This window comes from Nematolebias whitei, chromosome 11 (genome assembly GCF_014905685.2).
Source record: "Nematolebias whitei isolate Nwh7 chromosome 11, NemWhi1, whole genome shotgun sequence".
Classification (NCBI taxonomy): domain Eukaryota; kingdom Metazoa; phylum Chordata; class Actinopteri; order Cyprinodontiformes; family Rivulidae; genus Nematolebias; species Nematolebias whitei.
Window position 1 is genome coordinate 29069035 of NC_056508.1, and position 12065 is coordinate 29081099.

The 12065-nt window shown below is 40.6% G+C and overlaps 1 protein-coding gene across 1 annotated transcript; it reads left to right on the forward strand.

Annotated features, from left to right (window-relative positions):
• The first annotated feature begins 10039 nt into the window (after positions 1-10039).
• On the forward strand, positions 10040-11848 carry kcna2b (potassium voltage-gated channel, shaker-related subfamily, member 2b). Its single transcript, XM_037684115.1, has one exon. The coding sequence runs from the start codon at positions 10040-10042 to the stop codon at positions 11540-11542; it is 1503 nt and encodes a 500-aa protein (XP_037540043.1). The 3' UTR covers positions 11543-11848.
• Positions 11849-12065: the final 217 nt, after the last annotated feature.

A 12065-nucleotide genomic window follows, 5' to 3' on the forward strand; every position in this document is an offset into this window, starting at 1 on the left:
TGTCCAGCAATCACTGTGCGAGGGGCGGGGTACACCCTGGACGGGTCGCAAGTCCATCACAGGGCCACATAGAGACAAACGAGACAAACAACCATTCACTCTCTCACTCACACCTAGGGACAATTTAGAGTTACCAATCAGCCTAACATGCATGTTTTTGGTCTGTGGGAGGAAACCGGAGTACCTGGAGAAAACCCACGCATGCACGGAGAGAACATGCAAACTCCACTCAAAAGGGCCTCCAAGCCGGGATTCGAACCAGGGTGACCTGCTCGCTGAGAGGCAGCAGCTCTACCAACTGTGCCACCGTGCTGCCCAACTGTGAAAATGCCATTTTATTTAGTTTTTTTTTAATTAATTCAGAAGGTAAAAACAACTCCTTTTTTTGTTTGTTTTGTGCTCAAAATGTACTTGACAACAATCAAAGTTGATTGCTGCGGGTTGAAAACTGTACTGAGAGAAACTCAGTTCACTCTAAAGCCAGCTGCTGCAGATTTAGGGGATATTTGTTTTTTGCGTTTGCATTTTTTTGTGTGTTTGCATGTGGGTTTTTAGTGTGTGTGTTTGCATTTGTTTTTTGTGTTTGCATTTTTTTGTGCACCCATCAGCCACCATAGATATTTCTTTGTCAAATCATTACGTCCAGCGGTCCTCTGCAACTCAAGCATCTACTCTCAACATCTGTGCCACAAACCACACAAGTGAGCACCCGCATCCAGAAACATCAGAGCTGAGATCTAAGCAATGTTCACTGCACGCAGTGTATTGATTTCAAACATATAAAGTTATTTTTACTTAATGTCTTTCCAAACCTTCTGGTCGGTCGGTAACTTTCTGCCATCACTTCAAAGTAACATTTTGGAAAGAGAAAAAAAAAGTGTCTAATGTATTTAAAAATGAACTTGAGCTTTAAAATTGTAGTGCGATGTAAATGATTTTTGTAGTAAAAATAGACAAACTTCTCTGCAAATAAAATCAGTCTTAATTTACCCTTTGCTTCCTTTGAAGAGCTACGAACCCTCACTGGATTTTAATCTGTTCTTAGAAAGTCGCTCTCTTTGTGACTTTCAGCAACATCCACTGGCAGCATGGATGAAGATGGTTACTCAGGATGATAATGCTGTTGCCAACGCTTTCACATAAATCTGATTATTTCTGGGAGCTGATTGGTTGATCAGCACCAGGCACAGCAGACTTAACAGACAGTGCATGCAAACCAACAGTACAGAGCTCTAGAAAGACACACGGCTCTTAACAAACACATTCCCGTTTTATATTCACATCCACGTTCAAATCTAGGATTCTATTTTTATCAGTTGTGGGACTTGTGATCTGCTGCCCGTCATCTCGGTTGTTGCTGTCACAACAAACAGACCGATGGTGAAGAGGCTGATAGTGGAGCACGGAGAGAAAGATGCTGCTGTGCTCCACACACTGGATGACTCATCACACTGTCACTGCGACCTTTATCGCTCCTGTTCACCTCTGTTCCTCCCATCCCCTCCTCTTCATTTTTATTATCTGCACACATCTTCTATCCTGGTGGCCATGTTACTCCCCTGTTCTCTTCCTCTACTTTGTTGCTGTAAATCTACACCTCCTGGTAAAAATAAAAATAAAAATAAAAATCACGTTTTATTTTCCTTCTCTTTCCTCTCCTGCTCCCTCTAGTCATATTCCTGCGAAGAGAAGTATCTTTGGTAAGAGGTGAATGCTCATGATGCAATATTTTCCTAAACGCACACTCAGACTAGAGATAAAATAGAGACTAATGGTTATTCCAGCCAGGCTGCGGTTTGTACATAATATATTTTAAATACACTAAACTGTGCATCTTTTAAATTGTGCTTTTAATACCAGAAAACACTCATCAGAGGGGATCTCTTGCATGTATGAAGCTGCACTGTGCACATATATTTATGAACATCTGATTGGGCCAATCAAATATCATTTATTCTCTTAGCTGAGGCACACCTTTGTGAAAAAGTATTGATTTTTTTTTTACAGGCCTAGACAACTAGAACATTTGAAACTAAATCAATTCTGGAGTACTCCACATAGAACGTAACAGGGTGGGGATGCTGATAGGTCCTGATGAATGCAATGAGAGACGCAGAGAACTTCCAAGGTCAGTGTCTATTTTTACAAGCCCAAGGTGGAGACATGCAGGAAATATGAGGGAAAGATGAGCTGCAACAAAAAAGTAATGTTGTTTCGACACAAGTTGATGAGTTTATATTCCTAAGATACAGCAGGAAGTGTTTTTATATGCTGACTCAACCTCTTTTAGTCCTTAAGTTTTGTGTGTAATATTTTAGTGTAAAGTTTTATGTTTTTCTATTTTCTCTTCTTGAATCACCGTGTCTTAGTTTGCTGATTGCACTCCAGCTGTTGTTCATTTGTAATATTCAAATCATTGTCATATTTTCCTGTTAGGGTGCCATGGCTGCCTCGGATTGGGAGATTACTTTTGCATGGATTAATAATCAGCAGCAGCACTTTAATTTTTTTTTAATGATCTACTTCTATATGAAGTAAATATAAATGATATTAGCAAAGATGTTACCATACCTACATGTGTTTTGTGTCACTGTTACAAAAGATAAAATGTGTGTAACTTTATCTGAGTGGTTTTACAATTCAGAGAAAATATTTCTATTATGGTGTTTTCTTGCTTACACAAAGCAGCCTGGAGTATTTTTCTCCAGGATGTCTTTGTGAGGTAGCCATCACCTGCTGCAGTGCCAGCAGAGGACATCCAGGACACAACACCTCTCCTGCAGTCTGCTGTCATGACACCCCCTGCTCCCATACTGATCTGTCTCCTTCTGTTTACCCTCTCTTTTTAGTAACAGATGTTCTGCTGCACGAGTGTAGATTTTTAACGTGCAGCTCTACAAAAATCACCAAAATCCATAGCTTTAGTTCACCTCAAATAAAGCTCAAGCACAGGCGACCTCCTCACTCACTGTACAATCAATTACCTGCTGTTGGAAGTAGGTTCGCTCAAAATAAAAAAAACAAAGAAAGAAAGTCAGACAATGAAAAATGCTCAGAGCTATAGTTGCCTCAAGGTGACCTGAAGACATGAGGGGTGTCTGAAATGGTGACAGGGATTCTACCTCTGAAAGCTCTTGGGTAAACTTTGTCCCAACAATATAAATATAACTAAACTTCCATCCATCCATCCATTCATCCATTATCTTTTACCCGTTTCTTCCATTTTGGGTCACGGGGGTCACTGGTGCCCATATCCATCCATCACTGTGAGAAAGGTGGGGACCCTGGACAGGTCTCCAGTCCGTCACAGGGACTCATAAAGGAGACAAACAACCATTCACTCTCTCACTCACACCTAGGGACAATTTAGAGTTACCAATCAGCCTAACATGCATGTTTTTGTCTGTGGGAGGAAACTGGAGTACAGTAGTCCCTCACTACTTTGAAGTTAGACTTTAGTCAGAGTCAGAGTCAGAGTCAGAGTTTCTTTATTGTCATTCGCACCTCATGTGGTACATGTGGTGGAGCGAAATTATGTACACAGGGTCCCAGTTACATCCAACAATAAAATGTATAAGAAAAACAGTAATAACATCTAAGATATGAACTAAGAAAAACATCAACTAAATATACACTAAGCACTCATAACATAAAACATTGAACATCAGCACAAACATGAACATGAGTCTGTGAGCAGATGTGCACGCATGAACACATCAACATTGAAACAGATCAGCAGCAACATGAAACAGATCAGCAGCAACATGATATGGTTTTTCACAGTGATTATTCTAGTTAGAGATTCATGAGTCTAACAGCCTCAGGGTAGAAGCTGTTCCTCAGTCTAGTGGTTCTACACTTAATGCTCCTTAACCTCCTTCCTGAGGGGAGTGGGGCAAAAAGTGTGTGTGCTGGGTGGGTGGGGTCCTTCATGATGCAGGTGGCCCTCTTCCTGCATCTGGAGGTGTAGATGTCTGTGATGGTGGGGAGACTGATTCCAACAGATTTCTGTGCAGCCTTCACCACTCTCTGCAAAGCTTTTCTTTCTGCAGCTGTAGAAGGACCACTATTATCATTTTCAATGATTGCCAACTTTTATTTATTTTTTTTTTTTTCATTTAGCCTTTATTTATACAGGTAGTCTCATTGAGCCACGAGAACTCATTTACAAGAGAGACCTGTTTAGGGAGCAGATGGGGGTTAAGGGCCTTGCTCATGGGCCCAGAGTGGGGCGAATGAGGGTGGGGGCCGATGTGGGTGCTTCACCTACCCTACCCACATTTTTGATGTTGTCTGTACCGGGGCATGAACCGGCAATCTTCCGATCACAGGCCCACCTTCTCTAACCTCTGCGCCACCACTCCCCTATAATATTACTCACGTGGTTGGGATAGTATGGGATAAGAAGTTAACAAAAAAAAAAAAAAACTTGGGACAGGCATCACCATTTTGTAGTTTTCTTTCAATAAGCCTACACTGTAACACCATTCAAAAAGAACTACACTACCCAGAAGCCAACAGTGCTTTCAGTCATAGCTTTCTGCTGAAATGGAGGGAGCATCTATCTACAATACGTATTAAATCACAGAACTGGCAGGAAAGTTGCAAATAATCCTGAAGCTGAACTCCTCCTTCAAGTTGTCGTATCTTCACTGGTGAGTACCAGTTGAACTTTTACTTAATAAATGCACTTCAATGGTCAAATTAGCTGCATCTCGCCGGGGCGGCACAGCAAAATGAAGCTGATTTGATGGTGGCTCCAGGCGAGCTGGACGAATATGGCAACTTTGGCAAGCCGATTGTGTCATTAATAGCCACTTTTACCTATTACATGACACAACAGCTACTCTGGCACCATTTAGCAGCTGAAAATTGTAGTGTTCAATATTTCAGTCAGAATGAATGAAACGGTCATATCTCAGCCAAATTGGTTTATAAATATGGGGGGAAATCCATAAATATGGTGCTTCGGTGTATAAGTTGCAGGGCATGCAAATTATGCACAAAAATGCAACTTATAAGGCGAAAAATACGGTATGTATCCTCTCTGGTCTGCGAACACCGTGGGATTTCCCAGTAAAAGCTGGAGTGTTTTGCTAGGGAGAGGGATGTCTGTGTTTACCTCCTAAACCTGCTGCCATTTGCTTTTAAAGTATTTGTTTTATTTAAATAACAATGATTTGCTCGTCCACTCAAAGATCATGAAATGTGAAAATGTTGATAATTTTTAGGGGTGCATCGATTGCAGTTTTCTGGTCAATCACTGATCGCCCATGTCTAAAAAGTCTGATCAGCCAATTTTGATTTCGACCGATACCGATGTTGTTTTATGAGAAACACTGTCAGGTGTTATAAGGTCACAATGCACCCTCAGTTATCCAATGTTATTTTGTTGAAAAACATGCCCTTGAACAATAACCTACAATACAAACTTGTCTTAACTGGCCATGAGGTAGTGCTCTGAAATATAAATGAAGTTAAGACAATTGTTGTTAAAACAAAAAAAAAAAATCTGTAAAATCGGTTTCTCAAGCAAGTATCGTCCGATTTCCCAAAATTAAGAAAATCGGGGCCCCTAGTATTTACGTAAATATTTGCTCCATTTAAATAAATTAGTCCAAAGACGACAAAATGCAATCCTGTCTCAATCACAGCAAACACAATCTCATTTTTCTTAATTCTCTTCCCAGTGTCACAAGCCAACTTGTGTAACCATGACTATGCTGACAAATTATTACACTTCCGCCACAAGGCAATGGATGTTTCTGGCTTGGATGTCACCTTCACAGAACATCACAAAGAACCTTCTTTATCCAAAGTCGATGAGGATATAAACGTTTTTGGTCATTAATCAGCTTGTTGATGTAAAAGTGTCAATAGCTTCTTATGGAGACCTTCAGAAAAATTGGCTCGGCATAATGAGCTTCAGCTGCTGTCCCAGAGGCCCAGCATCTCCATCTTAATCAGTATTTGGACACATGGACAAGTGAAGAATTCACATTGTGTTGAACCTGAGCAGCATAAACAAACAGGGGAGGATTACCTGGGGAGTTGAGGAAACGTATCCTTTTATGTGTAGTTCTTGCTCTCTGCCTGTTTGGAGACAGTTCTGGGTTTTCACCTGGCCTACTTTTAAGAACTGAAGAAAACAGAGTTAGGGATAAACTTTGCACAGCAGTTCATGTGACTAAATACTATTATTATTTATTTAAACCTTTGTTTTACCAGGAATTAAATTCATTGAGATTTTTAATCTCTTTTACAAGAATGTCTTGGGAGACTCAAACAAAAAGTGTTAATGTCTAATAAATGGGTTGTAGATGTTATATGAAGTTTCATAAATTATTACTGCAATAAACTTGTGTTCATGAAACCAGTGTGACACATATTTTACTTTAAATATTTGATGACGTGAAACACAATAAGAATGCATATTGCCCCTTTCATGACAGACTTTTAAACAAAGATTAAAAAAACGATGACTTGGTAACCACTTTGTTCCAACGTAAAATTTTACGTTACTCTTGATCTATTTATTGCAGTCTCATGAGGTTTAACACTGTGCTGTGTGTGGATCACTCAAATTGTGTCTCAATATTTGTAAAATTGGCTGAGTTATAGCCATATTATAGCCGCCATACTTCCAGTAGTTTTTTTTATCAAAGCCAGTCTAGTTCATGAGATTTTTTTTCTAACAGACAATTAGGCAAACATTTTAACAAGGTCTGTAAGTGCTCAGAATATGTTTGGAATCTGTCTCATGTACCATCACCAGTGGTGATTTTAGCTCTTTTTGGGGGTGCTCAAGTACCCCTAAATTTTAACTAAGCACCGCTGAAAAAAAAAATTTTTAAAAATTGGGGCAGTTCTGGGTTTGGGTTCTGTTTATTGCATTTATGATTCAATGCAACAAAACAAACAAATTCAAAAGGTAACACATCATTATAATACTTGGTTTATTTACATAAAGACTTTAATTGCTGGATGTCCGGCCCCTGAGCTGCTGGCTTTTAGTCACTGTGGTCCCCTGAGCAGTTTAGTTGAACAGCTCTGCTTTAGAGGGTGAAATAGTTTATTCCGTTTCCAAAACCTAAACTGAGTCTGAAAGAAGTGTAAAAGATGATAAAGCCCTGCGGCCGACCTCATGAGCAACTGCACACAACCGTGATAAACAGAAAGTACTGCATGTTCATCTGTACGAAAGTAACTACAAGTAAATTCTCCATTTTCTATCATAATCACATTGTGTGCTTAATGATTAAATTAAAGGTTAATGCTTAAAGCCAGTTGTGTGTATTTTACAGCAAAAGTGTAATCTGGTTTATTATCTTTGGTTCCAAAGAACAGCAGCAGTAATGTTCAAAATAATTTGTAATGCAAGATCAACAACAAACAACAGATAAAATAACTTAGATGCAAATAATAATAATAATAAATAGAGCAAAAACAGAGCAAATTAAATACAATTTGTAAAATAAAATAATAAAATCAAAGAAATATTTAATTATGTAAATGAACAATTACTTGAAACCACATAAAAAAGGTTTAAGAAAGAAATTTAAAGTTGAATAATTAGTTCTTAAAACTATGTAAATGTATGCAACAATTTGCAAAAGCTGAACTTAAAATGTTAAATAGAATCATAGAAATCCCATAAAGTAATAATCAATTCCACTTGGGGGGCCCCCTAGTGGCCCCGGGGCTCTAAGCAGCAGCTTAGTTTGCTTATGCCTTGGGCCGGCCCTGCATGCAATATTTTGCTAACAGTTACACACGCAGATAAACAAAACAAATAAACATTTTTAAAAAACATTATCGTCCGCTTCGTCTTCCAGCGACGGGTGATAATGTGCAAGTTACAGAAAATTTAAAGGACATCCATCCTACTGTTTTGATGCACTGATTGCATCCCACTATATTTAGAACATCTGAAAACAAAACTAACCAATCTGATAAATATTTTGATCGGTTTCTGTTTAACGTGAAATCTCTCAGGGGAGGTTGTGGTGAACAGAGACTCTTCCTCTTTAATGTGAAACCCACGATGAGAGAGGAGGAAGAGAGGGATGGGGCGAGGCGCGCGAGAGCCTTTAGTATGCGCTGCAATGCTCAGCTGCAGCCCACTCATCCCAGCTCTGGAGAAATATGGTGAAATATGAGAGACTGAGGGAAGAGACCGGCACAGCCAGTCGTGATGAGATGACACTGCAGCTTCAGCAGCAGCAGCAGCGCAGATTAGTCAAATAACTGAAGGACAGATAGGAGGGAGAAATAGAGGAGGACCGGAAGGCAACTTAAAAGAAGAGACAAACTGGATAAAATTCATGAATCTGCGCACCAAGAAAGAGAACCGCGGTGAATTCTCCTGCATGTCCTTTCTGATGCTATAGTCCGGAGATAAGAATGCTATGCTGCTTTGTTTTAGTGCATGGAGATGCTGTGGCTGCCCGTCCACAGAGGATACATGTAGAGGCTGCAAATGGCTTGAGCATGACACCTGCCCATCCAAACCCAAGCTCACCGAACAAGATGCCATTTAATGCCTCATTATCCCAAATGCATGAACTTGGCTGCTTTATTTCCAGTTTGTTTCATAAAAAAAAAAAGTGTTTTTCCTCTTCCATCTTGAAATTAAAAATGACATCAGAGGTTTGTGTTATTTATGGAAAGGGCTATAAACACAAGTGTCCTTTTTTTTATTATTTTTGAGGATCTTTAACAAATCAGCAATTTGAGTTGTGTTAGTTTGCTTTTCATAAACAACAAAGTATGAAATGCAACCAAAGAACAAAAAGATCTAAACATGTTTAAGGCTCAAACAGGTGCCTTATAATATGGCTGGGTGTTTCTGAGGGGAAAAGGCTGTCAGCAGTGCTTCCCGCGCCTTCATCAGTCACTCCCTGCAAATACCAAATGAAAAGATTTACCTTTCATGTTGCTTGCAGCACATTCTGGATACGAGGGGGGCTAACAGCTTATCACAGCATTTTCTGTGAGATTAGTGTTTCTCCTCATCACCTCCCCAGCTTGCTTCAATCTGCAATTTATTGCTGCATCACATTTTGTTGAAGCAAGTGAGGTAAATCCTGCGTCCTTACACCTTGCCCCCCTCATACTTGTTATAAACCCCCTGCTGCCTCGCTTCAGAACCCGGGGAGTCTTGAATGAGGGTGCTCACTTTGAATTTAATCTGGGCCAGTTTTTCCACCAGGAAATACTTTGTAAACAAGCCTCATGAGTGCCAGAATAGATGTGAGCTTTAGATTTTACAGTATATATGTTCTGATGTAACGTTTGAAAAGCAACAAGACGCAGATTTAGTATGTAAATGCAAGGTATGCAAATCAGGGATGTTTTGACCCAATTTCCTAAATAATCTAACAAAACTAAACTAAATATCTAAGCTGACTTTATGCAATTTCTTTATGTTTTAGAAGTGAATCCTGTTCACAACCACACAGAGAGGAACCAGATCTGAGGTTCTATAGAGCACTCAGCATATAATCAGATCTGTTTGCTATAATTGCACCCTCTGAGAGTGGATGCAGTATTAGTGGCTAGCATATTGATCCTGCAGGGTGCTCATATGAGAGAGAACTCATAACTTAATACTCATAGACCCACTGGAGCCAATGAGGCTCCAACAGTCCCCCTAACCTAACCTAACCTCCAGTTATTTTCAGCTGTTCTGTTTTTGTGGATTTGCAGGAACATCTCTACATAACATTGTTCCTGAAAAATAGTGACAGTTCTTTTTTTTTTTTGGGTTTGTTTTAAATAAATGTATCAAAAACTGTTGGATGGACTTACCCTAAATATTCTATGAAGCAATAAATATGAATGGTAAAGATTTTGTTGCATACAAAACAGCATGGAGCATCTAGTATTCACATTAGCCTTGCTCTCCTTTCTGTCCCCGTAGCTGTTTGCAGGCAGATCTGCCTGTGCCTGAGCCCTCAAGTGTGTGGAGTCTTTAGATCCTCGTGGCCCAACGTGGCCCCACCCTGTCTGAAAGCTGCAGGCCTCATCTCCCTCCACCATGACGGTTGCCACCAGCGACCCTGCAGATGAAGCAGCGGCGCATTCAGGTCAGCCTCATGAACAATATGACCCTGAGCAGGATCACGAATGTTGTGAAAGGGTTGTCATCAACATCTCAGGCTTACGCTTTGAGACCCAGCTCAAGACACTCTCCCAGTTTCCAGAGACTCTGCTGGGTAATCCCAAAAAAAGAATGAGATATTTTGACCCTCTCCGAAATGAATACTTTTTTGACCGCAATCGTCCAAGTTTTGATGCTATCTTGTATTATTACCAATCGGGAGGGAGGCTACGTCGCCCTGTCAACGTGACACTGGACATTTTTTCTGAAGAGATTCGGTTTTATGAATTGGGGGAGGAAGCTATGGAAATTTTCAGGGAGGATGAAGGTTTCATAAAAGAGGAGGAGCGACCACTGCCAGAGAATGAGTTTCAGAGACAAGTGTGGCTTCTGTTTGAATACCCAGAGAGTTCAGGCCCAGCTCGAATCATTGCCATCATCTCTGTTATGGTGATTCTTATCTCTATTGTCAGCTTTTGCCTGGAGACACTGCCTCTTTTCCGAAATGAAGATAGGGAGACTTACAACAATCACTTTCAGTTGAAGTCCAACGTCACTGCTAGGTATGACAGCTCATCATATTTTACAGAGCCTTTCTTTATTGTGGAGACCCTCTGCATCATATGGTTCTCTTTTGAGTTCCTTGTTAGGTTTTTTGCCTGTCCAAGCAAAGCTGGATTTTTTGGTAACATCATGAACATCATAGATATTGTGGCTATCATCCCTTACTTCATCACCCTGGGCACAGAGCTTGCAGAGAGGCCAGAGGATGGCCAGACAGGCCAGCAAGCTATGTCCTTGGCTATCCTTCGTGTCATTCGTCTTGTAAGAGTGTTTCGAATCTTTAAACTCTCACGCCACTCCAAGGGGCTCCAGATCCTAGGACAAACTCTAAAGGCCAGTATGCGGGAGCTTGGCCTCCTAATCTTCTTCCTGTTTATTGGTGTAATCCTCTTCTCTAGTGCTGTCTACTTTGCAGAAGCAGATGAGCCAGATTCACAGTTTAGCAGCATCCCTGAAGCCTTTTGGTGGGCAGTGGTTTCCATGACCACCGTTGGCTATGGAGACATGGTACCAACAACCATTGGAGGAAAAATTGTGGGATCCCTCTGTGCAATTGCTGGTGTGCTGACTATCGCCTTGCCTGTGCCTGTCATTGTGTCAAATTTCAATTACTTCTACCACAGAGAGACTGAAGGTGAGGAACAGGCACAGTATCTAAACACCCCAAGCGTGCCTAAAGCCAGCTCAGCTGATGAGCTGAAGAAGAGTGGACGAAGTGGCAGTGGATCCACTCTCAGCAAATCCGACTATGTGGAGATCCAGGAGACTGTGAACCACAGCACAGAGGACTTCAGACCGGAGAGCAAGAAAACAGGAAACTGCACACTGGCTAACACTAACTATGTAAATATCACTAAAATGCGCACAGATGTATAAAATGAGCCGTGAAAGATGATCCTCTTAGACTTAAGCTGAATGATAGATGGATGTTTCCCTCTGCTGAAGAATTATGCTATCCAGTACAGGCGCAACGAACAGAGGGGGTGGAAAATTACCTTGCAGAAAGGGTTTATGGAGAAGACCTCATTTTGTCCCACATCTTGTGGACTAATCAGTGCATATTGTAAAACTGCCACTTGTCTTTAGCACATTTTGTCTGCATGGAGTTAGAATCACATAACATCAGTTTATAACAGTAGTCGTCCTGCTTGCAACGGTAGCCAAGTAGTAGCTAAACCAGTAATAACCAGTCATAACAACATAAAGGGACCACTATCATCTATCTAATTATTTAAACTGCTATAGAGAAGATGGACAATGGCAATAGGTTCAGATCTTTCTTAAGAAATTCTCAGCTCGTGATTAAATCTGGCCATTCAGGAGCAGCTTTAATCTGTTGCTTTAACTGCCACAACCCTGAGTCAGAAAAGGATACAATCGCCAAGATCGCCACTGCTCT